The 27678-nt window shown below is 46.1% G+C and overlaps 3 protein-coding genes across 4 annotated transcripts; 1 reads left to right on the top strand and 2 right to left on the bottom strand.

Moving 5' to 3' along the window:
- Positions 1 to 299: 299 nt before the first annotated feature.
- On the top strand, positions 300 to 4874 carry LOC120960168 (calpain-B-like). The gene is made up of 4 exons (XM_040384176.2): positions 300 to 1321; positions 2419 to 3093; positions 3162 to 4638; positions 4710 to 4874. The coding sequence occupies exons 1-4, from the start codon at positions 1199 to 1201 to the stop codon at positions 4733 to 4735; spliced, it is 2301 nt and encodes a 766-aa protein (XP_040240110.2). The 5' UTR covers positions 300 to 1198; the 3' UTR covers positions 4736 to 4874.
- Positions 4875 to 4915: 41 nt separating this feature from the next.
- LOC120960167 (calpain-B-like) lies at positions 4916 to 11529 on the bottom strand. Of its 2 annotated transcripts, XM_040384173.2 has the most exons (6): positions 11093 to 11527; positions 6380 to 7915; positions 6148 to 6207; positions 5666 to 6053; positions 5268 to 5594; positions 4916 to 5195 (listed from the first exon to the last, which is right to left on the bottom strand). In XM_040384173.2, exons 1-6 carry the CDS (start codon positions 11303 to 11305, stop codon positions 5110 to 5112), a joined length of 2610 nt encoding a protein of 869 aa, XP_040240107.2. In that variant the 5' UTR covers positions 11306 to 11527; the 3' UTR covers positions 4916 to 5109. The 2 variants fall into 2 exon arrangements, with proteins under 2 accessions (XP_040240107.2, XP_040240109.2); XM_040384175.2 differs by lacking the exon at positions 6148 to 6207 and having other exon boundaries at positions 11093 to 11529.
- A 3807-nt stretch (positions 11530 to 15336) lies between these two features.
- On the bottom strand, positions 15337 to 27198 carry LOC120960166 (calpain-A-like). Its single transcript, XM_040384171.2, is given in 9 exon segments — positions 15337 to 16113; positions 16200 to 16526; positions 18674 to 18919; positions 20653 to 20794; positions 20864 to 22165; positions 22168 to 22398; positions 24558 to 24716; positions 24792 to 24947; positions 27080 to 27198. Coding segments are annotated over 8 exon segments (2508 nt in total). The 5' UTR covers positions 24807 to 24947; positions 27080 to 27198; the 3' UTR covers positions 15337 to 16027.
- Positions 27199 to 27678: the final 480 nt, after the last annotated feature.

Genomic DNA, 27678 nt, shown 5'->3' on the forward strand with positions numbered 1-27678 from the left:
CAGCATGTTATATTATATTTTTGATTGTAGTGAAAAATTTGGTAATAAATAGACAATTTTGCAAACTGAAAGTAAAAAAAAATTGTTTTAAATTTAAGTTACAATTAATCAAATAAGTTTATAGAACAACATTTAAAGAAAAAAACGGTTACCGTACCTTACCGACACCGGCCAACAGATGGTGCTAGTATACGCGTCAAAGCAGGCGCACTGTTTCCCGCCACAGTACTCCGCAAAACGATTTGCCCTTCAGCTCTCGTGCGCTCTCTGTCTCTTTCGCGCTCTCTCTCACGCTGGAACCGGTTTCTCCACCAGATTCTCTCCCATCCAAAAGGATTGTGTCGCTCTCGGCCAGGTAAGTTTTTAAAAGCCACCCCATCTCCACCCCTTCGTGGTTGTTGTTTGTGGTGGCGCTGCTGGTGTGTGTTGTGTTGGTGCGCCGTGGACCTGTCTGACCGTGGTCGTGGTCGCGGTTAACATTCTTTACGTTGCGGTCGTCGACACCGGAGCTGCTGGTGCGGCGTTTTGAAGTTTCGATCTAATCGAAGAAGCCCGTTTGCTTTTAAAGCCATACAGGGGAAGCAATGTGTACAGTGTAACCGCGCTTTGGTGATAGAGCCCTAATGGGGGAAAAAACGCGGCCCCATACACGGCCCCGTTCCATATGGTGCAACAGTGTGACCGATGCAGTTGCACCGGTAGTTTAACGGGGTCATCCTGACCTGCCGCTTCTCCAAGGTGGATTACCTTCCGCCAGTGTTGGTGCGTACGTACACGCCGGAAGTGTGAGCACTTGTCACGCACAGTGCATCGTCGTGACACATCACAAGAACGAGAAAGGGAACGACGACATTCTACCTAACAACAGCCACCGTGCAAGAGAGCTAAACGGGTTGTTCTGTAAACAAGTGTGTGGCTCTCTCACTCTTTCAATGATAAGACGATATGCGTATACTCGATAGGCGCAGTTCTGCGAATCGTTCGCGTAGTTGCAATCAAACAGTTGAAGTGTGCAAACAACATTCATCCCCTTTACGTACAGCAGAAGACATTGCCGTTAATTAACCGTGAACACACATACACACACAAGTGCCGAGGTTAAACGATCGTTAGTTAAAGAAGATCGCACTGATAACTGAAGTATGTGAAGAGCGCTCTCAGTTTTGGGTGTAAAGTGCAACTCCACGTGGTTACGATAATGGCGGCGCAGGCGTGTCCCACGCCTAATTCTTCCAGCGCACATGTCAAAGGCCCATCTGCACCGTTCGGCAGTTCCCGCTCCTCGACACGCTTTTTGCCCGTTACGTTTGAAAATGATGAGGTAAGAAGATGCACAACCATTCCCCCGTGAAATTGAAATGGAAATTGAGATCATAGTTATCAGTGAAGGGAAGGGCATAGCATTCCGAGGAGAAAGTTGTAAAAAAAGGTCCCACACCCGCTTCAAATTCCCTTATCACTGGAACCCCTTTTTTTCGCACACACACACTGTGTTTAGTTACAGCGCTGCACTGAGGTCAGGGTTAGCGGTAAAGTGGGCCCCTTAACGCCAGCATGTTTGTCGAACGAATTCGATCGTTTGAGCGCTTTTTTTATGTTCCCCGGGGGGTTTTGGTATGTGATTTGCTTTGCTTAGAACTCAGTTTTTACTTAGGCTTATATGTGATTTTCGGGCTCACTAACGATGGAAGCTGTCGAATCGGATGATTGGGAGATTGAATGTCATGTTATTATGAATAAAAGTCTCTAAAAATTGATTCAAGCTATTGGTCGCTCATCGATTTTCGCAATGGGGTTCGTCTCTTCAACTCCGTGTGGTTGGCGCTGAACAATATTATAAATTATGCATGATATCTTTAGAAAAAACGTAGTCAAACAGGTGGTCAAAGATCTTTTCGGTTGATTGCATGGACAATTTGACTCTAAGATTTCAAATATTTTACGATTCAAAAGCTCGTTTTTTGGAAAATGTTCTCAAAAATGATGAAGTTTATCGATACATTGATAACGAAATAAGCTTTAAGCAAGAAGTTTTATGAACGAAATCATAAGTAATTGTATTCCTCTATACATAAATATAATTTCTTCGGCCATTTTAAACTATTTTGATATTTTTAACAATTGATTGTCCTTAATGTGATATGGCAGTTTGAGGGTAATTATCGGGAAAGGACATGAAAAAACTAAGGGATAATCTATAGCCATTTGAGCTGACGTAATCAATGTGTTGGGGAGATTAATTGGAAAATTTGCGTTTAAACTTAAACAAAGGCATGGTAAGAAACAAGAACTCAAACCCCACGATGACTAATCCAACACAGAAACAAAGGAAACACTTGTCCAAACACTGCAACGCCGTCGATCAGCGCCCTTGATCATACTCATCAAAGCCACCGCCGATTTCTCAATACCTTCTAGCCCAGATACAACTCCACCATCAGCAACCATCAGCAACACTTCTACACCCTCCGGCAGCAATGCCTATCCGAGGGCCGTCTCTTTGAAGATCCCGACTTTCCCGCAACGGACGCCTCGATCGGTATGCCCAAATTCGCCAACGTGCGCTGGAAACGCCCGAAAGAGCTTACCCCAACCGCCCGGTTCTTCATCGACGGTGCCTCCCGGCTGGACATCTGCCAGGGCGCACTGAACGACTGCTGGCTGCTAACGGCCGCCACCAATCTGACCTCCCATCCGTGGCTGTTTCGGCGCGTACTGCCGAGCGATAATAGTTTCCAGGAGGAGCAGCAGTACGCCGGTGTGTTTCACTTTCGCTTCTGGGAGTTTGGCCAGTGGGTGGAGGTGGTGATTGACGATCGGCTGCCGACGGACGCCACGGGGAAGTTGCTGTTTGGCAGGTCGGCTAACGGGGACGAGTACTGGAGTGCGCTGCTGGAGAAAGCGTACGCAAAGTTTTACGGTTCGTACGGTGCGCTTGACGGTGGCACGGCACGGGAAGCAATGCAGGACCTGACCGGGGGACTGACGGAGTTTTATCAGCCGAAAAAGATGGCCGACGGGCAGGAGGACCAGCTGTGGGATATCTTGCGCAGTGGGTCCGAGATGGGGTCACTGTTTGCCTGCAACCTGAAGGTGAGGAGTTTGCGAGATATTTTGTTGGACTTTTGGCACAACTTAATGATCCTTTTTCTTCATTTCAGAGTGATCCAACGGGTGAGAACGTTGCCACGAAGGAAGGTCTTTTGCGGGGCCATTCCTACTCCATCACTAAGGTGTGCAGCATCCCCGGCTTAGTGAGCGGTAGCGATGACATCCGTTTGCTTCGCATCCGCAACCCGTGGGGCACCGGAATCGAGTGGAATGGCCGCTGGAGCGACAAATCCCGCGAGTGGAAGTCTCTCAACCAGGCGGAAAGGAAGCGCGTCGGGCTGACGGTTGAAAACGATGGCGAGTTTTGGATCGAACTGGTCGACTTTATGAAACACTTTGACCGGCTGGAGGTTTGCCATCTCTCACCAGAACTGCACAGCATTGAGGAAGATGGTGCTGGGGATCGAACATCCTCTACCCGCCGCTATCGCTGGGAGTTGAGTGCACTGGACGGTCAGTGGATCCGGGACACGACGGCCGGGGGGAACATCTCCTTCCTCGACACATTCCCACTGAATCCCCAGTACACTATCCACGTGCAGGACGGTACAACCGGTTCCGGTGTGGTGATTGCACTGATGCAAAAGTATCGTCGGGCCGATTCCCTTCCAAGCCTCACGATCGGGTTCACCGTGTACAGGGTGACGGTGGAGGATCTGCGCCAAAAGCCCGTCCCGAGGGAGTTCTTCCAGCACCACGATCACGCGATCGTTGGTGGATCGATTTTTATCAATGCGCGTGAAATCAGTTGCCGATTAACGCTAGACGCTGGTCTGTATCTCGTCATTCCTTCAACGTTCGAGCCGGGGGAGGAGGGTGACTATCTGCTCCGGATCTTTACCGCCCGTGGGAACACACTGTGTGAGAACGATGCAACGCTTTGCTTCGGAACGCTGGACGATCGTATCACCGAGCAGGGGAAGTTCTTCGACACTCCACGGTGGGCCCTGTTGGCGAATGCATTCTACAATCGTGCGGAGGGAGACAAGCAACTGCTCAACACAGCCAGTCTGTGTGACATTCTGTGGGAACAGTTTTTCCGCCCGAACGTTCCGAAGCGGCCACAACCGAAACAGCAGACGAGCGGTGGTTCTTCTCCGTGGAGGAAGTTCTACTCCTGTGTGCTGCAGCTTTGTGCGTGCTTTTGGATACAATCGGCAGTGAGGAAGAGTCGTCGAGCGGGGGAGCCGATCGTACAGGAAGATCAAGCCCATCGGGAGGAGTTGGAGCGGATTGTGAAGCTACTGATGGGGCGCATTGCCGATGGGCAGGATACGATCGGGTACGAACAGTACCGTACGATCGCACGGGATGTGTATCAGTGGGAGTCGGTGTTCCGGCTGTACGATATGGATGGCAGTGGCACGTTGGATCGGCGTGAGCTGCGCCATGCGCTACGATCTTCCGGCTTTAACACGAACAATCGCATCCTGTGCCGGTTGCAGCGATTGATGGTGGAGCTGAACCGACCGCAGATCGAGCTGATCGAGTATGTGCTGTGTGCGGCCGAGTGTCGTCATGCGATAGGTGAGTCCTACAATGAAGAATTTGGAGAAATTATAGCAGGATTTTGAGTTTGATACTTACCTCCTTTGTAGATGTCATACACCGGGACGCCGCTTGAGGAAGATCAACCGTGGATGCCAACGATGCCATAACATGCGCTCAAACATGACTTTAATCCGTACGCTCCTTTCCGTATCTCTTTACCGTATCCTCATCGAATAAACCGCTTCTGTAGAGCTTATTTCAAATCAGCAAAACCTCCGAACATTATTCTTTCCAAGGCAAACACTTCAAGATATTCGATTTGATCGTACATTTATCGTCGTCTTTGAGACGACATTCAAAACACTAACTTTAATGTGTACTTGCAAATACACCGAACACAGAGTTTCAGCAAACATTTACGATTACAGTTGTGCAAGAGAAATGAGGTGACTATGTCACGCATTTTCCACTGGTCCATATAATTTGATAACAAACTTCCTTCGTACTTTACGAGTAGATCGTTTTCGTGATCCATTCCTCCAGCGTGAAGCGAGCCTCATTCCTGTTGCTTAGATCCCGCGCTCTGAAGATGTCTGTGTAAATGAGAGCACAGCATTAACATCCAACAATCCAACAATCCAACAACAGCTCCTCATTCAACCTACCGAACATGGTCCGGATCTTCACGGCACAGGTAATGAAGTCGTCGAACCATATCTCACCCTCCTTCGAACCGTACCGATGCATCAGCATGTTGATGATGTGATTGTTCAGCGTGTAGCCTGCCGACTGTAGCGCTGCCCGCAGCTCAAACGGACTGATCCGGCCACTCTGATCGCTATCGTACTGCTTGAACACACCCTTCCAGCGGGCGATATCGGCCAGCAGCTTCTGGAATTCGGCCAGTCCCAGCTTACCAGAGCCGTCCTCATCCAGCATGGCCACCATTGAACGGCACGCATCCTTCGAAAAGCCTGGATTGGATGGATCCGCTGGAAAATACAACGAGAGACAGTAATTAAGAAGATCTTAATGTCAATATCAATGCTTCTGAAGATCCTACCATGCACTTGGGTGACATTTTCACTCCTCATCAGCTCGCGACGCTCTCCGTTCGCCGCTGCCGGCGGGCTGTTGTCTCCACCGGCAATATCCCGGAACAGGTTCTGCAGTGTACTCCACATCCCGCACAGGCTTCGCTCCAGGCTCGTCTGGGAGATGGCGGCCGAAGCTGTGCCGGCCACAGATTGTTGCTTTTCCAGTGGAGTCGTTCGGGTGCTTTGATACGTGCGGGAGATGCCACGGGATGCTTTGACGATGTCTTCGCGGAAGCAACGATCAAGCACCAGCTTCAGCTCCATCCAGTCGACCTCACCGTCCTCACCGGCCACTTCGATGAAGAGCCGCTCCATGGTGGCACGCTGTGCGTCAGTAACTCCCGTGTCTACGTCCTATAGTTGCGAAAGGGATAGGATCATTAGTTGTGTGAATGCTGGAATAGGACACATTGAAGATGAGAACATCAAACATTCAAATAACACTTACTTTCGGCGAAGGTTTAGATGGTGGACCAACTCCAGCTGAAGGTTTGGATGGTGATGGATCCTTAGAGAGGTAATGTTATTTACAAGAGTGATGTAGTTCATACAGATGCAATTATACTTGGAAGTGGTAGTGCACTTATGATTTTTACACAGTGATGATCATCTACTTGCATTCTTCATTCCACAAGCACCACAAACATTAACCAAAACCTGTTTTCCCCAGCGCTACTTACCGTCGGTGTACCAACTCCGATCGCACTATCGTTCTCCTGCATGTTGGCCGCACACTCCGAGAACACCCGGATCATAAACTCGCCCTCCTCGTTCGGCTCAAACGTCGACGGTATGATCACGTACGATCCGGGCGGCAACCGGAACCGACACGTAACCTCGCGCAGATTAATAAACGTCGACTTTGCCGCCGACAGATGCGACGTGAAGAACTCTCTCGGCAGTGGCTTCCGCTGTAGATCACTCGGCTCCACCCGGTAGATCGCGAACCCGATCGTAAGACACGTGATGCCCTTATTCCGCTTCGAGCGTCGATTCTTCTGTATCAACGACACGATCAGCGTACACAGCTTCGCCTCATCGTCCGCATCGGGATCATCGAGCCGGATCACGTACTGTGGGTTGTGCCAGAACGTGTCCGGATAGTTACGGCACCCACCGGCCGTACTGCCCAGCACCCACTCTCCCTCGAACGCGCACTGCCTCCACGCGAACCGACTCTCCTGCAGAGCGATCGGACAGTCCGGGCTGAGGTGGCACATCTCCACCCGATCGAAGCACTTGCGAAAGTCCGGAAAGGACATCCAAAACTCCCCATCCACCTCGAAAGTCAGCCCGATCGAGCGTTTCGTGTCCTCGTTGATGAAGCGCCACTCGGGCGACTTGTCACTCCACGCCCCGTTCCATTCGTTCTCGTTGCCCCACGGATTGCGCAGCCGGAGCAGCTGTATCTTTCCCTTCACCCGTGGCGTCTCGATATCAACCGCTTGCGCTTTCGTGATGGAGTACGCATGACCCTTCACCAGACCCTGCGGTGTCACCTGCTCCATCTCCCCCGCTCCCGCCTCAATGCTGCACGCAAACATCGCGTAGTTGTTGCATCCTTTCTCGATCATCTCGAACAGCCCCTCGGGAGCGTCCTTCATCTCGTATCCCTCTGTCAAGCCACCGGTAAAGTCTTCCATCGCTTCGCTTGCAGATCCACCGGACAGGGCCTCATACGACCCGAACAGCTTCGCGTACGCCTTCTCCAACAGGGCGCTCCAGAACTCATGCTTCGTGGAAGATTTGATGTACACCAACTGCCCTCGTATCGTCGGTAGTCGATCATCCACCACCACATCGTACCACTGACCGAAGCGCCAGAAGCGAAAGTGAAAGATACCAGCATAGTCCACCCCCTTCCGACCGCCCTGGATACGATCGTTATCATCCGGCACGACGCGACTAAACAGCACCGGAAAGGTGGTAAGATTAGCGGCCGCCGCCAGCAACCAACAATCCCCCAGCAGTCCCTGCTGGATGTCGAAGCGGGAAAACCCATCCACATCGAACACCGCCTCCGGGCTGATTTCGTGCGGTCGCAACCACTTGTACTGCGACTGGCGGCCGGCAAAGGAGGAAAAGTGAAGCGAACTATCGTCGGCGGGGAACTCCGGATCCTCGAACAGCTTGCCAGCCCGGAGACAGTCCGTGCGCAGCTTGTAGTAGTCCTGCACGTACGCCGGTCGCTGCGGATCGGGCTTTGGGTAGGCACGCTGTAGATGGGAAGTTGAAAGAGGGGAAAAAGTGGGTAATTTCGTTCGTTGTTTTGTCGACCTACCTCAGGCCGTCAGGTGTCAGAGTCTGGGGTGTGCCTCGGCTGTCCTTGCGTGACCGGTGGTCGATGTGAAAATTAATTACATTAAATGCCACCGAACGATGGGTGTGAAAGCGATTCAGGGAAGAACGTCCGATTGTGTTGAACGTCTTCCGCGGTTTATCAAATTGCCAAGGATAAAATGCTTATGTCCGCTCAACTTCTAATTGCATTTAATTTGAATGCTTGTAAAATTAATGTTGGTGGATTTGCCTTTAACTCCAATTGGTATTTCCGTCGCTTCTTCGATGTATTTCTTCTTGTTGCTATACTATTCATTATATCCCATTTTCCAGTATGTTTGTTTGCTCTTTGTGGTACACAAAATCAATCCAACTCCACATGGGAGCACATTTCCCCAGCTCTGGTCTATAAAAAAGAGAACATGTCGTGCCCTTCATGACAAGCCATTTATAGTACCACATGTTCAACACGTGTTTTAACGCTTGTTAACAACGACTAACCTGATTTTACTGTTCCATTTCCCTCTTTAATGCTGTTTAAATCAAATTCAAAAATGGAATAAAATGTTTTTTACGTGCAGTTTACATAAATTTCTGAAGAAAAACAACGTTCTTTTGATCCTACTCAATCCTACTCAAGTAAGAGATTGTTTTCACTTGTTATTAGGGTCACTTGAAACGAAAACAAAAATAAAGCAATCTTCATAAACTCCCACGAAAGATCTTGGAACGGACGACCATCTGTAGTGTAAAGTACTACTGTTCATTTGGAATACGGTCACCTAGTTTTATTTTTAGTAACGTCACTACTACTCGAGGCATAATGGAACTTTTTGTTAATTATTTGATGGTGTTGGAGCACACGAGATGTTTCAAGTTCGATGCAGGACATTCCTTTGTAATTTTTGGAACCTTAAACCCGACCTTACAAGTATTAACCTAGACACTAAACTGTACGCTTGTCGTCTTTGTCGGATACAACAAAAAGCATTGGGTTAGGTCGTGTCCGTTCACGGTTATTTAGACCCACACAAACAAAGGGAAAGAGCAAACTTGATGCAATAAAGAAACGAAAATTACAGCCCCCCAAACAAAGACCCCTTCACAAAAGACTTTTTGCGTGTGATTCAATTATATGAAATTCTGTTCTACAGTTAAGTGTCCTTCATATTAAAGTAAAAAGAGACAATCTGTTCATTGTTGTCGGTTGATCACCGTAGAGAGTAATTGGCTCCAGTAAACACTAGCGAGCTCTTTGTGCATCATCAGCGCATTAATATCCCCTACTTACATCGATACTAGTGCCACCCAATTCATCCAAACTACGACGAACAACGAGCATGACATCGTGTCCAGCGTTCAACAAAAGCAAACACGCGTCTTTGTGGCGCAAACTGTAGAGACACGCATTATTAACATCACACAAACGCCGGAAAATATCGATCCGTCTTGTCGCCAACTGCCGTGTGTGTCGTCTTGCTGTCTCGACTATGCAAAACCTCTGCCAAATGAGCTCCAATCGGTGGCAAACAGATGTTTTCTTTATCAAAGTTCAAATAAGCGTTCAAGCGTTCGATAAGCGCTGCCAAAAGCCAACCTGTTGCAGCCCGGCACTGTGTTTCCGCTCCATGCTGTGCGTTAATTGCACCGTTAATCGATTCGTTCCACTGGAATGGTAATAAAACATAAAGAAATAGTTTTCTCGGCTAGTAAAACATAAAGAAATAGTTTTGACGCAGTTTTACAAGTTACAATGTTGATTGGGACTCAACCCTTCCCCGAGTAGAGCCGCTTGTGACTCAGGGACAGCAACAAACCCGTGAACTCGTTCCGCTGGGATTTTCCAGTATGCTACCGATCGCTCAATTAAACAGCAGAATGCTGTACCTTCCTTTAATATGAATGGCACAGAATTCCAGTGACGAGCAGGAAAAATCAAACGGCATTGAAATTCCCACACCGAAACCTTCGCCTTTTTCCCCCAGTCACAATGGCGAGGCGTTTGCTGTACAAATTAAAAAGACAAAACAAATAAACAAACACACCGGTAGAGTGTGGTCGTACACGAACGAAGCGTCAACGCTTGCTGCGTTCACCTTCCGGCATGTGGGGATGTGACAGGTTGGTTAGCGTCGTCTTGTCAACACGGCGTGGGGAGAGGTGCGATAAATCGTACGTACGCTAACATTCAATGAAGCGAATCAAAACAGAAGTTTTCGCAGTTTTTGATTTTGAAATTATTTGGAAGGGAAACGACAAAAAAAAGGTTCTTCTGAAGATTACGCAAAAAAAGTCCGTTTAGCGTAATCATCGCAAACCGCAACGCACGCTGATGATAAGCTACGAAACCCACGAAAAGGTCACTCAGAACAAACGAGCACCGCAGGCAAAAAGACGAGCATTAAAAAGCATGTTCCATGCTCCAATGCTTCTTGCAATTTTCTTCTTTGCGGTCCAGTTTCTTCCCACCGCGAAGGGCATAATAAACCCCAGAAACTCCAAAAACAAAACCGGTTCCATGCCGTACGGAGAACGAAGTAGGCACGGACAGAACCTTCTCCAACGCGATAAAGCAAGCACAGAATCCGGAGCGCGCGACGCAGAACCCAACTCGACAATGGATGAATAAACATTTTCGGGTCGCCCGCATGATTCTCGAATGGAAGGTTTTTAGCTTTGTTAGCTTTTTTGTGTGCCGTTTATCGTCATCATATCGCTCGACTTGCGTAGATGCTTCGTTCACTTCCTGGCCGACATGGTCATGGTTTGTCGGCTTTGGACTATGAAGGTCGCAAAACGGCCTGCGTTGCAGTTTGCAGAACAATTGCACGGTTGGAAGGCCGGTTTCGAGGATATCAGACACAAGGCACAAGGCCTCAATAAACATGCTCTACTTGCAGCATGCCCTGAGAACCGTGTCTTCCATTGGCACCGCCAATGTGCGCTTCTTGTGCGGTGCGAAAAAGGCTAAATTTAAATTTGAATTTTGCACCGACTGTTATACACCGTTCCGTTCTGAATCTTCTCCCCTCTTTGTTGGGACACTTTTCTTGTAATTGCACACCAAACTCTGACACACATTCGCGGGTCGCATCCCAATCCCTTACACTTACACCATTGCGATCAAACTCGATCGGCATGAAGCGCGTACGGGACTGGTGGAGCGTCGGTTTGACCAGTGTCGTCGTGATGCGGCCACTGCTACTGCTGCTGCTGGTGGTCGTCGTCGTTGTTGGGGATGTTACGATGCCCCTTTGGGTGGACCGGCGCGTTGCCTTCAGCAGTTCCTCGTTCGCCCGGTTGCCGGTCCTCGTTATGGCTGGCATATTGACACTCAAGACAAACACACGGTTCACGCTTCAATTCTCTTCGGCTTGCTACCACCCGCCCGCAACAACACAACACAAGAGATCAACTGCGGGGACGCGATCGCGCCAAACACTTTCAATGCGCGTTTATCTGATGCCCCGTGCGGTACACATCCGCCCGAATCGGCGTACGATTGCGAACTGAAAACCGGGCATCGAAGTATGCGCGCAAAGTATTTGAAATCGCTGCTCGCAACACCCGCTCGGGATCAGTTCACTGTTCGGAAGGGGGCGCTTTCGTGCGAGTTCGCGTGTTCACTTTTCATCCTTTCGCCTTGCCTCTGTTCGTACGAATGAATGAACAAAGATTCGGCAGATTCACGTCTTGGCTTTTTTTTATTGCTTTCTTTCTTTTTTTTATGTGGACAAATACAAGCGGTTCCTGATTTGGGTGCTGTTGTTGTTGTCAGTTTGGTGTGCGGAAATGAACAGAGGCGCCAGAAGCGCCGACTCCATCACAACACACGTGCAATGAGTACTTGATTAGATGATCGCTCGTTCGGGTTCCGGTGGCGGTTCATTGGAAGAGTTCAGCCGATATGATTAACGGTCTTTAATTGTTGATATAGCCGTTTAGATGAGCTGTTTTCAAGTGCCAAGGTTACGGGGATCAAATGCTGGTGGAGTAAGGTTTCTTATTACAGGGTTTTCCATTCCAATTAACAACTGTCCACAGTCTACTAGCAATCTTCGATTTAAAAAACACGATCGTCTACCACTTACAAACAAGTCAAGCCGTTTTTGGTACACTGTCCATTTCAATTTCACAATTGTCGTCTTCGAAAACACACGTCAGATGCGGCACGGGTTTGGCTGGAACGTGTATCACTTGTCTGTAAGAATTGAACCATGTTGTAAACAGCTCTTGATTGAATATCAGAATATGGGAAAGCTGAGCAATTTGGACATGTTAAGCAGTTTTATCATTTGGTTTTAGTTATTCTTGGATCGTTACAGTTTTTAGGTTATTTTGGGACGTTGTAATTTTTTTTCACTGGCTACAAGTAAAAGTACCGATAAATGTCAAAATTCCTGCATTGTGTTGAAAGATTAAAGTTTACATAAAATGCCTAACATGTCCATTTTGCCCAGCTGTCCCAACTACAAGTGATACACGTTCCAGCCAAACCCAAAACAAACCGTGCCGCATCTGACGTGTGTTTTCGAAGACGACAATTGTGAAATTGAAATGGACAGTGTACCAAAAATGGCTTGACTTGTTTGTAAGTGGTAGACAATCGTGTTTTTCAAATCGAAGATTGCTAGTAGACTGTGGACAGTTGTTAATTGGAATGGAAAACCCTGTATGCGTGGGAATTATTTTCTTGATTTACTTCAATTTGTTGGTCGAACTAAAAAATAAAAAATATAATCAAAGTATAAGTTTGTTAACAAATATAGTAATAAGAAATACGTTTACAAATTATAAGAGATAAGATTAAACAGGAAAAAGGAATAAATAACAAGAAATGTCAAAAGCACTAAACAAATAGAAGAACAAGCTGAAAACTAGAGTAAAGAAATAAAGAAACCAAACCAAAAATATTATAAAATCTATGAAAAACGAGTGAAATAATAAAAAAACAAAAGAAAAAAGAAGTACAAAAATGTAAATAAAACAAACAAATAAACTTTTAAGAACATGAAAAAACAAAAGCAAAAAAATCAAAGCAAAAAAAGTAATATTGAAAATAAAGTAAAGTAGTAAAGTACTTATGAAAAAAAATCTAACAGTCAACAAAAGATAGCAATAATGAACAGTTAAATACATTGAAACTCAGAACAAAGAAAATAGTAATGAAAGGTAGAAAATACAGCGTACAAAACTCAATGAAATACATAAACGTAAGAAAGAGTCAAACATTGAACGTGAAATAGCGAACAATACCAATGTAATACATTGAAAGCCACCGCTGCATTTATCACCAACCAACTTCCTTCCTCAACCACACTAACACAATGACCCAACTACTATGCGGCGACATACGACTGTCATAAATTCGTCCCTCCCACCTTCTCTGCCGCCTTGTGGCCTTCTACCACTTCCCTTGCAACACAGCGCGCTCACCAAAAAGAAAACCATCAAGTTCACGGGCGTCAGCACTGTCAACTGGCCGTGTGATGGTGGCTTTGGCTTTGAAAGAAAAGAGGCGTCAAAAGAAACGGAGAACTCGCTTTCTATGCAACACGAGACGCTGCACCTCGTCCATCACACGTCGTTTGATTGGCGCGCTTAGTTTTCTTTCAAAACGGCGAACGTTAAAAGTGTTTTGTATTTCTTGCTATTTCCGATACGACGGTGTGTGTGTGTGCAGGCCTTTTCGCAAATCCATATTGTAGCAGTTGGAACTAAACCTTCCTTTGAAGTTGAAAAACCCACCCTCTATAAGGTCTCCTTTCAAACGGTGCCAACAAATCTGGGTTACAATTTCGCATAAATTTGAAGAAAGAACAACTAAAACGGATAAAACCTCATCATTTGCCGTCATCATTTGCTTGCGGTGCAGAAGCAGAAGGGTTGCGTGGACAGGAAATGAAGTTATCGCCATCATAAAAGCGATGGTTGCCCTCTGTCGTCGACACTATATTTAAACCCGTCCTCCGTCACACACACATTTGGTGAATTTCTCTTTTGCTGTAAAAAAGAAAAACACATGTTCATTAAATTCTACAAAGAGAAAAAAAAGAAACCAAAACATTATCTTTATGTGAAGGGAAAACTCGACCCCGATTGCTTCGCGCAGTCGGTCGATCACCTCCGGATGAACTGCGGGGCCATATGGTTTGCAGAGATTGCAGGGCCATTTTGGCCACTGCCTGTGTGTGTGTGTGTGTGTGTGTGTGTGTGTGTGTGTGTGTGTGTGTGTGTGTGTGTGTGTGTGCGTCTATGTTGTCAAATTCAAGGTTCTTTCACAGAGTTAGAAGGTGTTGAAGTTTTTATCGACAAATCGATGGATAACTAGCACAGGCGTCGGTTTCGTACAGACTCCGAAGCGTTTCCGATGAAATGGGTTGCTTGGATTGACGCTTTTTCCTTCTCTCAAGGTCATTATGCGTCATGCGGCAGTAGGAAAATCGGAAAACCATCGAATTACCCATGTAACATGATCTCATGACTGTGTCGTAAATGACGCAGCAGCTTCCTTGGGGTGGAGATCTTTTCCACCTTTTATCCAAAAATCAAGCTAAAAACACCGATATTAAATGCAAAATTAATTCAACTTAATTCAATGACTTCACTCTTCACTCCGCACCCAACCAACGATGCAATTAGCAACATGCAAACATGGCCAATTTAATTAGATTACACCTCTTTTGCACAGTTTACCTCTTATCTGATCCCCTTTTCGAACAACAGCAGTCACCTAAAGCCAGACAGCTGGCTATTCAATTCGCAACACCCTTTTCCCCTGCATTATTTCCCCTGCGATCTGTTGTGGTTTATTTTTCAAATATGATGTCGCATACGCCACCGAACAGCACCGAACGTTTGGAACATCTGTTTGCAAACACGAACAGCGGGCGGGGTTTAAAAATAGCGCAATTCCCCACGCCAGCCCAGCCAGGTCAGCAGTTCGACCAGATGGGGATGTGTCAATGGAAGAATTATTTTAAAAAGGGCCCCCGGGCGGTGGTGCTGCACCCCAGGCGATAAATTCTGTTCGCTTTCGGGACGGTGCGACATGTGCCAGGGAGCGTTGTTGTTTTTATACAGTTGGTGGAAGAAAAAGCATTCCCCGAAACAGTGCGCAGTTTAAACCGTAAACATTTCGACAACTACACATTGTTTTTGTTTAAAATATCACAACATTTGCATTCTTTTACATTCACAGCAAACGGTTTGTAATGATCAGTCCTTTCAGTCCTTTTTGCAAAAACAAAACCCTATGGAGACGCCCAGTACTTCCTATATGTCACCATGCTTGAACGAACTGAAAACACGACGCGTGCTTCCTCAAACACTCATTTCTCATGTATATCGTAGGTAGTTTGTGTAATTCATAAATACAACTTTATTCTGTAACAATGAAAAAATTAAAACTGAAAAAAACACTGCAAAAAACGACGCACAACATAATTAACATGAATATCAAAAGCGCCTTGCGCCGGATTAAAGAGACGTTAAAATTTGTTCGATTTCATCCCTCACAACACCCCTTACGTGGCGGGGAAGCGGGTTTAAGTATTGAACGATCATGTGATGGCGCGTTTTTTTTGTTTGTTTTGTTTACGGACGAGATAATACACACGATAACAACGTGGATGGGAGCGTGCACGTTTCCATAGAAGTTTGTGATGTGTTAGACACTTGAATTTTTGTGTGTTGTTTAAGAGGAAGTTCTAAAATTTTAAGAAGCGGTAATTTCGTAACCGCATGCTCACTTTCCTTAACAGTGAACAGCAAACTAACATATTTATAGTTCAACACAAAGAAAAAAGAAACTAAACGTGACGAATAAAATAATAACTTAATCACTAAACAAGCAGCTAGCTCGTTCGATGTGATCTACAGTAGATGCCCTGACGCGTTTTTTTGTTTAAATAAGTGATGTTGACGACTTTCCGTGTAAAAGGTACAACAATTTCGAGTACAGCGAGAAGCGCTCCTTTCGCTGTGGTGAAAAGGGGAAGGAAAATGCATTACAGGAGCGCATTATTTGCCGGGAGTGTCCATTTTGTTTACGAGTACAGCGTCTTTTCGACCCACTCGTCCATGCTGAACGTGGCCTGGTTTGTACCGTCCGTATCGCGCTCGCGGAAGATTTCTGTACGTCGGGCAGGAAGGGAGATGGTTTCAGTTAACTACACAAAACAAAAACGGCACTATAGACCCCCCTCCTTGAACACTTACCGATCATCGTCTTTATCTTGACGGCACACATGATGAAATCATCGAACGGTATCGTACCGCTGCGCGACCCGTACCGATGCACCAGCGCGTTCAGGATGCGATTGTTCAGATGGTAGCCGGCCGAGTTCAATGCCTCGCGGAGCTGGAACGGGCTCAGCCGACCGGAACCCTCCGTGTCGTACAGCTTGAACACGGCCTTCCATTTGGCAATGTCGGTCAGCAGCTGCTGGAACTCTTCGAAGCCCAGCTTGCCGGTGTGATCCACATCCAGCATCGCTACCATCGCACGGCACACGTCCTTCGAGAAGCCCTCCGATGAGATGTTATCTGTTTGTGTGTGAGTTGAAGGGAAGAAACAAAACAAAGAGGTATGTTATTGGTTGAGTTGAGGGTAGAAAAGTATATAAAGGCCCATTTAGAACGGCTACAGTAAGAAACAGAGGGGGCAGACTACTAGAAAGGATTGATCACGCTTGGAAGTGGTGGTAGCAAAACTGTACGGGAAGACACGACTCGTTGTATGATGATGATCGCTACAGGATTATGCTACTAGAAGACACTGTGTGTTGATTCATTACCTGTAGAACGCTGGAAGAAGATTAATGGAATATTACGGATAGCGATTTGTAAAAGAGACTTTACAGAAGTTGGTGTATATAACCTACGCAAAACAATTGCTGGGGAAAATCACATTTTTCCATTTAAGAATGTCTTTGCTTCAGAACAATTTTAAAACATCAAACAAGCATGCTTAAATGGGCTCACAACATTAAATGAAAGATGCTTGTGCTTGGTTTGAATGTTCCAATATAGTCCTGTTGGTTAATTTCCAAAGGTTCTTCAGATTGTTGTACACAATTTAGACTCCAAAAGCTTTAATATAGCAGCAGTAAGCATCTTTTCAAACACGAAGTAACAAAAGGAGAGGAAACAAAACTCACTATTAGCATGTGAGTTGCTACTACTTTTACCTGCCAAAACCAGCCAGCTTATATACTTTACAGTGCGCAATAATTTCAGCAAACTGCAATGTTTGATGGAATTTCCGAACACCGCCACAGAAATAGTTGAATGTAAATTAGGACGGAAGGAAGGTAAATAAAGTGTATGATTTGAAGCGTTAAATTCTTTTCGTTTGTATGACGAATTTAAAAAAGGAAAAAATGAAAAATAAATAAGATAGATGAATACACGTTTCATAGAAATCCAATAGGAATTTCCCTTGAGCCTGTCCCAAACAGGTGTAATAGAATCCAATTCCCATAATGTATAAGTCATTTCCTATAAGATAGAGCTGAAAAAGTGTCCCAAAACTATCTATGAATTCCAATAGGAATTTGCAATTTCTCTTGAGCCTGTCTTAAAAAGGTGTCATAGGTCCAATTCCCATTACATAATGATCATTTCCTATTAGAAAGAGCTAAGAAAATGTCCCAAAACTACGCCGGAACGTCTGAAAATCCCTGTAAATTAAGAATTGTTCAATAAACATCCTATTCAACTAATTAATTTATCGTTTTGAGACCATTCGAGGTTGACTATTAACGACAGATTGAGCGATCATGTATAACAATACCTATTTTCTTATTAAATTACATGTTTCCGATTCGTTTCTAACTCTTAAACTCTGAACAGACATATTTATATATTAAAAAAACAACATTCGCCACATCGTAAGCAGCGATTTCCCTTGCCCACGTGTCCCTAGAGATAGTCTAAAATTAGAAAGCAAACTATACACAACAATAAATGCTTCTCCTACCCACACACAAACACACCCACTCTGGACAGTTTTCGCGCCAAACCATTTCAAACCAAATACCATAACATTGGAATGCAAAACACAAAGCAGATATACACCTTTGCTTGCTGTGCGCGTGAATCAAAAGAAAACGAATCTGTTTAGTGCAAAAGTCACATCGAAAAAGAAAAAAAAAGACATTCCCAGCAAGACGAAACATAAAAGCGGTGTAAAGAAAATACACACAAACACGCACACGCAAATACGCACACAAAAGCTTGAGCCTGTTAGTACAAACCTGGAAAGAAATGGTAGAAATTGAAAATTAAAGGCCCTACTTGCAGTTGCAAGCCAGTTATAAGCAGTCCCATTGAAACGATTAGACTTTCTAACCTTCTTTAAGAGCTTTTTGATGCTTGATACGTCTTACAGAAACGCTTTTTGGTAAAAAAATACATTTGCTAACCTACAATCAATCATCATTAACCAATTTTTGCTGATAATAACGTCACATCCTTTAACTGCCAATAACAATCGTCCTTTCTCTCCCTAGTCTAACCTTATTCCTCGCCGATGGCACATCATCCTTTTCTATTCCATTCCAAAGACTAAAATACACACACCCAATAAAAGCTCCACCCAAAAGACGGGCCACCTCCGCCACCCACTGAATGGAGGATAGAATAAAACAAAAACAAAAAAGACAACGAAACAGTATACAAATTGCATTTACTCTCACCATGCAGCGGCTGGTTCGGTACGATTTGGCTTTCCAAATTGGCCGGCCCGGAAGGATGCGTACCGCCGCCGCCACCACCGTCGCCGTCGCCGCCCAGGACGCCCTTGCAGCACATGTTCAGCAGCATGCTGAGCAGATCCTCGATGCCACCGCCGGGACCGGCCGGGCCGGCTTCCGCGTTCTGCTGCGATGCATACGTCTGCCGGTTCAACCCGTTCAGGGAGGACGTTTTGGGTAAATCTAGTGGAGTGCCACACCAGGACCGGAGGCATTCACGCGGGAATCACGCGATGGTTGTCGATTATGGCCGCCGGAAAAGAGGTACACGCCGGTTGATTTGTGTTGGTTTTTGTTGCGATGCGTTGTGTGCGTTTTGTTTGCGTCGAGGCGTGTCGTTGGAAGGTTCGTCGCCATCAACAAACCACGCCACAGTTACGCCGGATATCGATGACCGTGTTGAGTGGTTATTGGGTTGATGGGTGGGAGACACACACACACACATACCGTCACGAGTAACAAATAGTTTGTTAAGTGATGGAGAGGAGGTGGTTGAAGGTAGGATGGATGGAGTGTTAATGTATGTGTGTATTGAATGTTAAATGGAAACGTACGATTAGTTAATGTAGTACGACACGGGGTAGTTGAGGTTGAGGTAAGAAAAGTCATTATGATACGATTATAAAAATACGAATACGAAAAAAGAAAAGAAGACACAAACAATAAGAGAAAAATACGTTTCACAACACAGACTTCATTTCACAGACTTAATCTAATGTAGAAGAAGGATCGTTAACGTCCACTCCTCATGCTGACGAATACAAGTCGTTGAAATGAAGCTAAGGGTTACAACCACAAAGAAACTCAATAAGATTCACATTAATTTAACATTCAACAGGGCGGTCCCGTGGTACAGTGGCCAACGCGAACGACTCAAAAACATGCCCGTTATGGGTTCAAGCCTAGAATGGACCGGACCGTTCCCCTATAGCAAGGATTTTGACTAGCAGATTATCACATGGTAATGAATTAAGGCTCAATAGCCTGTACGATACCCGTACATAATCATACCGTCCGCCGTAAGACGTTACGCCAAACAGAAGATTAATAATAACATCTTTAATCGCTCGAAATACTAATATTAATTGTAGTTAAGGATTGTTTTGTATTTAAATGACTTGTATTCGAAAACAAAAGGAAGGATCTAAAAAAGCATGCCACAGTTACTGATTTATCTGAGTTTTAAGGCTTGTTATAATATCATTAGAGTTATCAACTTTCTTCTCTTAACGATTTAATTTATAATTCATCGATCCTACCGGTTTAAATTTATCGAAATCACGTGTGTGTCCAGTGATAATGTAACATTAATTTCTATTATCATATTATAAATACGTACTTAAACCTTCACGTTACACAATTAACGAGTATTATAAATTTAAGTTAATAAAGATGAGTAAAAGAGTAAACAAACAAAAAAAACACTATCTTCTAAACAATGATAATGAATGTAACAGGAAACGTGTTACCCACAGGTGCTGTTGAACAGCGACATACTACTTCTTCCCGAATTAATTCTTATCTAAAATACTATTCTAAATAGCTTATAGTAACACTATCATGATAAATATTGCAATGGCAATAAATTTTTTAATGAATATTATGTTTTACTATCACTATACTATGCTACGCCCGATAAGAACCATTAAAGAAGACACGATTCGACTCGAATTGACTAGAAATTCAATTGAATTAACGCATTTCAACATAAAAAACGAACTCATTTTTCATGCTGAGAAACTCAATTCAATACCCCGATTTTAAGGTTACAACACGCAAACAATCGCCCACTCGGTGCACATAATATTAAACTACTTGGAAGGGGATGTGGGAGACGGAAGAAAAGGTAGATATAACCCGATTTGTAAACACTCCTCGACATCCCCAGCGGGGGAGCGACGGAGAAGGACACTTACCATCACGGAAGGAATGATCGAGAATGCGCTTCAGCTCGACCCAGTCCACTTCACCGTCCGCTCCGGCAACGTCCAAAAACAGACGCTCCATGGCTTGCCGTTGCGGAGACGGTTGGACGTAGCCGGGCACATCGGGCGCAATCTGCAAGCAAAAGGGACGCGAAGTATTAGTAAGCGTCCACCGACATCCACAAACGTGTCTACCACTTACCCGATCATCGAGGTCACCGACGCCGACATTATCATCGTTTTCCATCATGCTGTTGGCAGTTTCGGAGAACACGCGAATGATGAACTCGCCCTCCTCGTTCGGCTCGAACGTGGACGGCACGATCACGTACGTCCCGGGCGGCAGCTTGAACCGGCAGCTCACCTCGCGCAAATTAATGAACGCGGGCGACCGAGCCGCCGACGCATTGTACTTGAAGAAGTTCATCTTCAGCGGTTTCTGGGCGAGATCTCGCTCCGTCACGCGGTACACGGCGAACCCGATCGTGAGGCACTCCACGCCCATGTTGCGCCGCGAGCGACGGTTCTTCTGCAGCAGCGCAATGATCACCGTACAGTTGCCCTCCTCGTCGTCCTCGTCCGGATCGTCCAGCCGGATCACGTACTGCGGGTTGTGCCAGAACGTGTCGAGATAGTTACGGCAGCCGCCCGCCGTAGTGCCGACCGCCCATTCGCCCTCAAACATCGACATCTCCCAGCTGATCTTGCCCCGCGTCATCTCGTCGTCGCTCAGCGAGTCCGGGCTCAAGTTGCAAATCTCCATCCGGTCGAAGTAGCGCGTAAAGTCCCGATACGACATCCAGAACTCGCCGTCGTGGTCAAAGTTTAGCCCCAGCTCTTGCTTCTGCTCGTCCGGGATGTAGCGCCACTCGGGCGACTTGTCGCTCCACGGCCCGTTCCACTCCGCCTCATTGCCCCACGGGTTGCGCAGCCGGATCAGCGGTATCTTGCCCGACCGGCCCGGCGTCTCGATGTCCACCAGCTGAATCTTCGTGATCGAGTACGCGTGCCCCCGGATCAACCCTTCCGGCGTTTCCGCCTCGAGCACGTGCGGGTCCGCCTCAATGCTGCAGCCAAACATCGAGTTGCGCTTGAAGCCCTTCTCGATGATTTCGAACAGATTCGGTGGCGTTTGGTCCTTCAAGTCGTACATTTCCGCCACACCGCCGGTAAAGTCTTCCATCGCCTCGCACGTGGTGCCACCGCGCAGTGACTCATACGATCCGTGCAGCTTGGCGTACGCCTTCTCCAGCAGCGCACTCCAGAACTCGTTCTGCTCTGACGATCGCATGTAGATCAGCTGTCCGCGGTACGTCGGTAGCCGATCGTCAATCACCACATCGACCCACTTGCCGTACTGCCAGAAGCGGAAGTGAAACACACCGGCATACCCGTCCTCGAAGCTGTTATCCTCCGGCACGACGCGCAGGAACATCTTGTGGTCCTGCGTGAGGTTGGCACAGGCAGCCAGCAGCCAGCAGTCGCCCAGCTCGCCCTGCTGCACCGCCTCTCGAACCGCGAGAAACCTTCCACGAAGAACTCGGGCCCGTCGCAAATTTCGTGCGGACGCAACCATTCGTAATGGCGATCGGGGCGCTTCGAGTACATCAGCGAGGAGGCGGACGCCGGGAACTCGGGATCCTCGAACAGCGTACCATTGTCGAGGCACTGCTGGCGAATCTGGTAGAAATCCTGCACATCGAAGCTGGACCGCTGTCCGGCGTTGCGATCTCCGAGCTGGAAAGAGGGAGAAAGAAATTGATTAGAAGTTTGCAAAAGAGGATTGGAAATTTTGAAAAAATCACATCGAATCGACTGTTTCTAAACATTCTAACCCGATACACATGATTTTGGTTCTGTTTGCTTGCTGAGGGCGTTCGAGGCAATCGACGACAGTGAACGGGACAGTGTCGAACGCTTGTGTTGTGAGTAGAATGGTGATTATGATGAGAATGATGCTGATGGTGACGATGTCTGTGACACTGAGGATGTCTTCCAGAGTGAAGCATCGTCACGACACACACACGAAACTGTTAATGCCATGCTTTTACACTAGTAGGGCAACACAGAATTCAGTTGGCCATACTATTGTATCCTTTCCATCAACCGAATATCCCGCTGAGATTGCATTAGCATCCCGCAGAGCCCCCTAACAGCTACGAACTTGTTCCTGCCAACTCTGGGTTATTCAATCCGTTTCTTGACCTCCCAACGGATCGCAACAAAAGAGAGAGTTTACCTCCGCTGTGACATCCTTAAACTTGTTCCGCCGTCGACGACCGTGACGCCCGAAGCGTGGCAACACTTCCGCCACATTGAGTATGCGTCCCTCCACCACGCTCTGCAGCGTCGTCGTCGTTCCATGCTTTTCAAGGGCATGATTTTTCCCCGCTGCTCCATCAGGCAGATCAGGAATGTCCCTTATCGGGGCAGCACACTCCTGCCGGCTAACCACACCGACCCGACACGTTTTGTCACCCATAAGAGAGATTAATTTTAATGGGTTTAACATACGATTTTATGGGAAATATTTCGTCACAAATTCAAACAATCCTCACTACTGTTGCACTATATCCTTGCACCTTGGTTAAACCTTTCCCCGTTGCATGCTGCAACGAAACTGTGGCCAGCCTGCAACCCGAGCCAGTGTACCAACGCCAATCACATTTGCCGACACAACCATAGCCTTTCCCTTTCTCTGATTCCTTCCTCATCCGCCTGCCGTTTGGAAAATGAGGTCGTGGTTCGCTGGGTTGTCTTCGTTCTAGTGCGATAGAGATAGAGCGTTTTATCGAGACGAGCAGCGCCGCGCAATCAATCACAAAGAAGGGGATGAAGGGGCGAAAGGAGTATTCTTTTTTCTTTGTTTTTTTTTTTTGTTTGGTTCGTGATCCAAAGCCAAGAAATCGAAGAGTTCGTTTTACGCAACAATTTCTTTGATTGTGGCAAAGGTGAGAAGGTGCATGTAAAGGCAGGTGAGGCGTTTATGCAGCCCGGGGGGAAAACTTTAGCAATTAAAAGCCCGATGGTCCTGATTGGGGAAGTATGAAAAGTTTTTGCCCAGCGGAGCCTGGTAGTGCGAGGAACCCCGTGTACGCTATTGCAAGGAGTAATTTATAAATTATTAAATGCACTAATTTCAAGCAAACAAACTAGCCATTTTGAGTTTAAACACTACTGCTAGTAGATAATATGCAGGTAGGAGGGATTAATTAAACTTAATCAGATAATAAATAACATTCTTCTGAAAGTAGGTGACGAACCTTGTTTTTCGATTATAGACCTTTTCCAACCTTGTAATTGTGTGTTTGCTTTTATCGAATTCTTGTCCAAATTGATGGCCCAACGCTAAACTAGTTCGATCAGTTTTCATCGACCTTCGCCGCCGTGTGCTGAATGTGCCAAATGGAAACAGTTTTCTTTGCGAAGGCCGTCACGAACGGATTTAGAAGCAGTTTAGGAGCTGCTCGTTGTGTTTGTGCGATAGTTACGGTTAGTTTGCATTGGAATGGCATACACGTAGTTTGTTGGAGCAGCTGGAGAACCGGTGAAGGTGACTGATTCAGTCGGTACTGCTTCACTGGTGAGATGCTAATGTGATACTGATGCTGCTGCTGCTACGGTACGGTTGAGTGGTTTGTTTAGATTTATCATTTAACCATCACCACTACCACCACCGTCATTTCAAACGCTTCTATTTACCCACCAACCAGTGAAGCCGGTTTCAGTGTTGTTTTCGTGGGAAGATGGGAAGCGAAAACAGCGGCCGTAGCGGCCGCGTTTTATATATGCGCCACCGCCACTGAGCGGCACTGACATTGAACGATCTAACCTGGGAAGATCACAACCTTGATGATCAAAACGATCGTCTCTCCCCGCTCCCTCACCATACTTACCACTTTCATGTTCTTAATGCTCGGCAGGAAGCGCTTCGTGTCCGTTTCTTTCTTCACGAACATCTCGTTGATGACGCTGCCAATGTACTCGGTGGCGGCACTGGTGATGGCCTGACCGGCCGCATCAAACAGCTGCTTGCCGGCCCCGCTCAGGAGGCCCTGGAGGCGGGAAATGATAAGCGTGGTTGGTTAAAACCGGGGCTCCAGTTCGTTCGATGTCGTTCGCCCAATTACCTTTAGCTCGTCCATGCTGATGCAGACTGATTGTCCGGGGCCGGTGGTGGAAGCGGTGGAGACGGAGAAGGAGTCGGTGGAAGCACTATTCTATTCCGTGCGGAACACGCGAACGTTCTCCAGGTGGGGGGACAAAACAGTAAGTGGGTCTGTTCTCTGTACGCAATAAATGGTTGTTAGTGGTGTTAGCATGGCGTGCTTTGTGTAATGTAATTGGAGTTTGATAAAAGACTTGCACGGGCTGTTATTTAATATTCGAAACAGTGACGACTAGGGCCTCAGATATCAGTTGTCAGGGAGACGATTAACTATATGTTGAGGTCTTTTTCAACATAAAGGATACGGATATAGATCTAAACACTGATACAAGTAAATTCTTCAATTCCCACTCAAATATCAAAGCTTGATAAGACCATTAAATGTAACATCTAAGCTAAAGACTCTTGAAGCACCTTGAAGTACATGCTCCAGACAAGCATGCTTTTGCTTTCTCCACTCAAAACGCTCATCAAACACATCTCACAACTGCACTGAACCGGCTCCAACAACTATACTATCACCTACAACCGTACTGTAAATATCTTGTGCGTGATGTTTTGATTAAACACAAACATATTCAGTGTAGCTGAGTGTATTACAAAAGCCAAACAGAAGCACCATCAATCAACAACATCTGGATGTTGCATTTGCACTCCATATCGCTATTTGTTTACAAATAATGCAATGCCGGCGCCGGCATTTAAACCATGCCGTACAATCAATCCCACTTTATCATCTTGTGGCAACAATAACACATGCCGGAATCGATTGGTCGCGTGCGTGAACGTGCGATAAGGTAGCCGGAATTCCGAAAAAAAGTGAGACTTTGTGCCGCTGATATCTTTTGGATCAGGTTCTTATCTTATCTTAATTTTATAACGTGTCTCATTACTTAATCCATTCAGTGGAATACAATGACAGTGTAACAATCTCTATAGTTCTTTCAACTATGTACTACAATTAGTTGGTTTATGGTCAATTACGGCCCGACGCGCTTATTACTTGTCTCGGGACGCATTGTAGTACAATTCGCAACACGTATCATGCGACTTATTGTTGATCATAAGCTCATGTTGCTACTGACTAATCCATTCTGGTGATAATTATAACTCGTGACTGCCACGGTGTGTTTGTTCGCTGGAGCAGACTCACACACACACCTCGTAGTCAGTCACCACGGCGAGCGCGAGTGATGAACTAAGGGTGGAAGCATTTCCAGCACGCCCCGGCGGCACTCAGCATCGATCCACCCCTACCAGCCTGCCTGGCCGCTGCGCGTAACTGCCCTGCCCAAACACTCAACGGCTTGCGAGGGGGTGCAAGGAAATCGTTTTAACCTTCAACTCCTGCTGGAATATGTAGGGGGAAGGTAGCAGTGTAAGCAAACCTAGGCCGAGGGTGACACATTTCCGTTTTCGAAATTCCACCATCAGCTCCGGAAAAAAGCATAAAATGGGGATCGTTTCTTGTGGTGCGTGGCAGGTTGAATTTACTTTTTCAGCAGAACTCACACATCCAAAAGAGCTCTGGTTTTGTGTTCGAGATGAAGAAAAAAATGACCCCCCCGTGAGGGGTCTGTGCCGATTTTGGGGGACGCGTGATGCCTATAAATAAATTCCACTCTAGAGACAGTTCTTTACACGCACATGTGCGAAGGAGAGTCTTTCACAGTTGTAAGTGTTTGTTTCGCTTGAAGAATCCTATTGGGGTGCCGTGATTCTAGTTGGAAAGCCGCGTCCCATACTCATTCTCTTGTTGCTTTCACTAATTCACACAACAGCAGCTCGTCAACCCCTTCTAATGACAGCTGATTTGTTTACATGCTGAGCTTTCACCAACCAGGGCAGCAACGGCACATTCAAAGCCTGCTGGCGCACACGTTTCGTTGCTACGGGCCAGAGCCCTAGATTCTTTTTGAACGTATCATCAGCCTGCTGCAGCATTATGACACCCATTGCTAATCGTTTTGGATTTATTCCAACAACATTCCACACTGTGCTATTGGTGGTGGAGCTGGGAGGATGACATCATCTATCTCGCGCACCCTCGGGGCTGAGAACGGTATTAGCTGGGGCAGTGCGCAAGAAGCAACACAAAAATCCCATAAACGGCAAAGGCAGAACGTCATCACTGTTTTCAGCTGGAAACGGAATTCACGCACTACGCCCGGATTACATGTTCCACATTTTCGATAACTCCACACACGATATCACGTTAGTTTTACGTATTTTATACTGATTTTCATTTACCCGAACCAATCACACCCTATTTAAGACACACTTTTGTACGCCAGCTCGCAGAACCACCGAACGGAGAGCAGCAGCTGCCAAACAACAACAGCACACACTGAACCTAACCTCACCGCTGCGGTGAGCAACAAACGAACGTACCCAGCGAAACTACCCAAGCAACATTTCGTGGATAATTCACACGTCCAATAAGCGTCATATAAGGTGTGTTAAATGACGCCTTACGAACGTGGCGAACGCAGAGAATTTCTTAACGAAGTCGAATAGAGGAAAGATAATTAAAAGTTTTCTTTACATTCATTCGTGATTTCAATGAAAAAAAAAAATTTAATCCTAAAACGAATAAATATGTGCAAAGATCCATTTTATGTAGAAATTCTTTAAAATATGTTGTTTGGAATCTGTTATGTTTATACTTCCTAATTGTTTGTGAAGTGATTAGCATTAATTTTGATTGTAAATGATTATATTAAATAACATCGTATCTACACTATCCAATCTGCAGCTGCGAACCCGTTAAACTCATATGAAAGTTGTATGAAATTGATGGTTGTGATATGTGTTTCATGAAACAGTTTTCCATCACTAGGGTGTATGGT

Source organism: Anopheles coluzzii, chromosome 3 (assembly GCF_943734685.1).
Source record: "Anopheles coluzzii chromosome 3, AcolN3, whole genome shotgun sequence".
Taxonomy (NCBI): Eukaryota; Metazoa; Arthropoda; class Insecta; order Diptera; family Culicidae; genus Anopheles; species Anopheles coluzzii.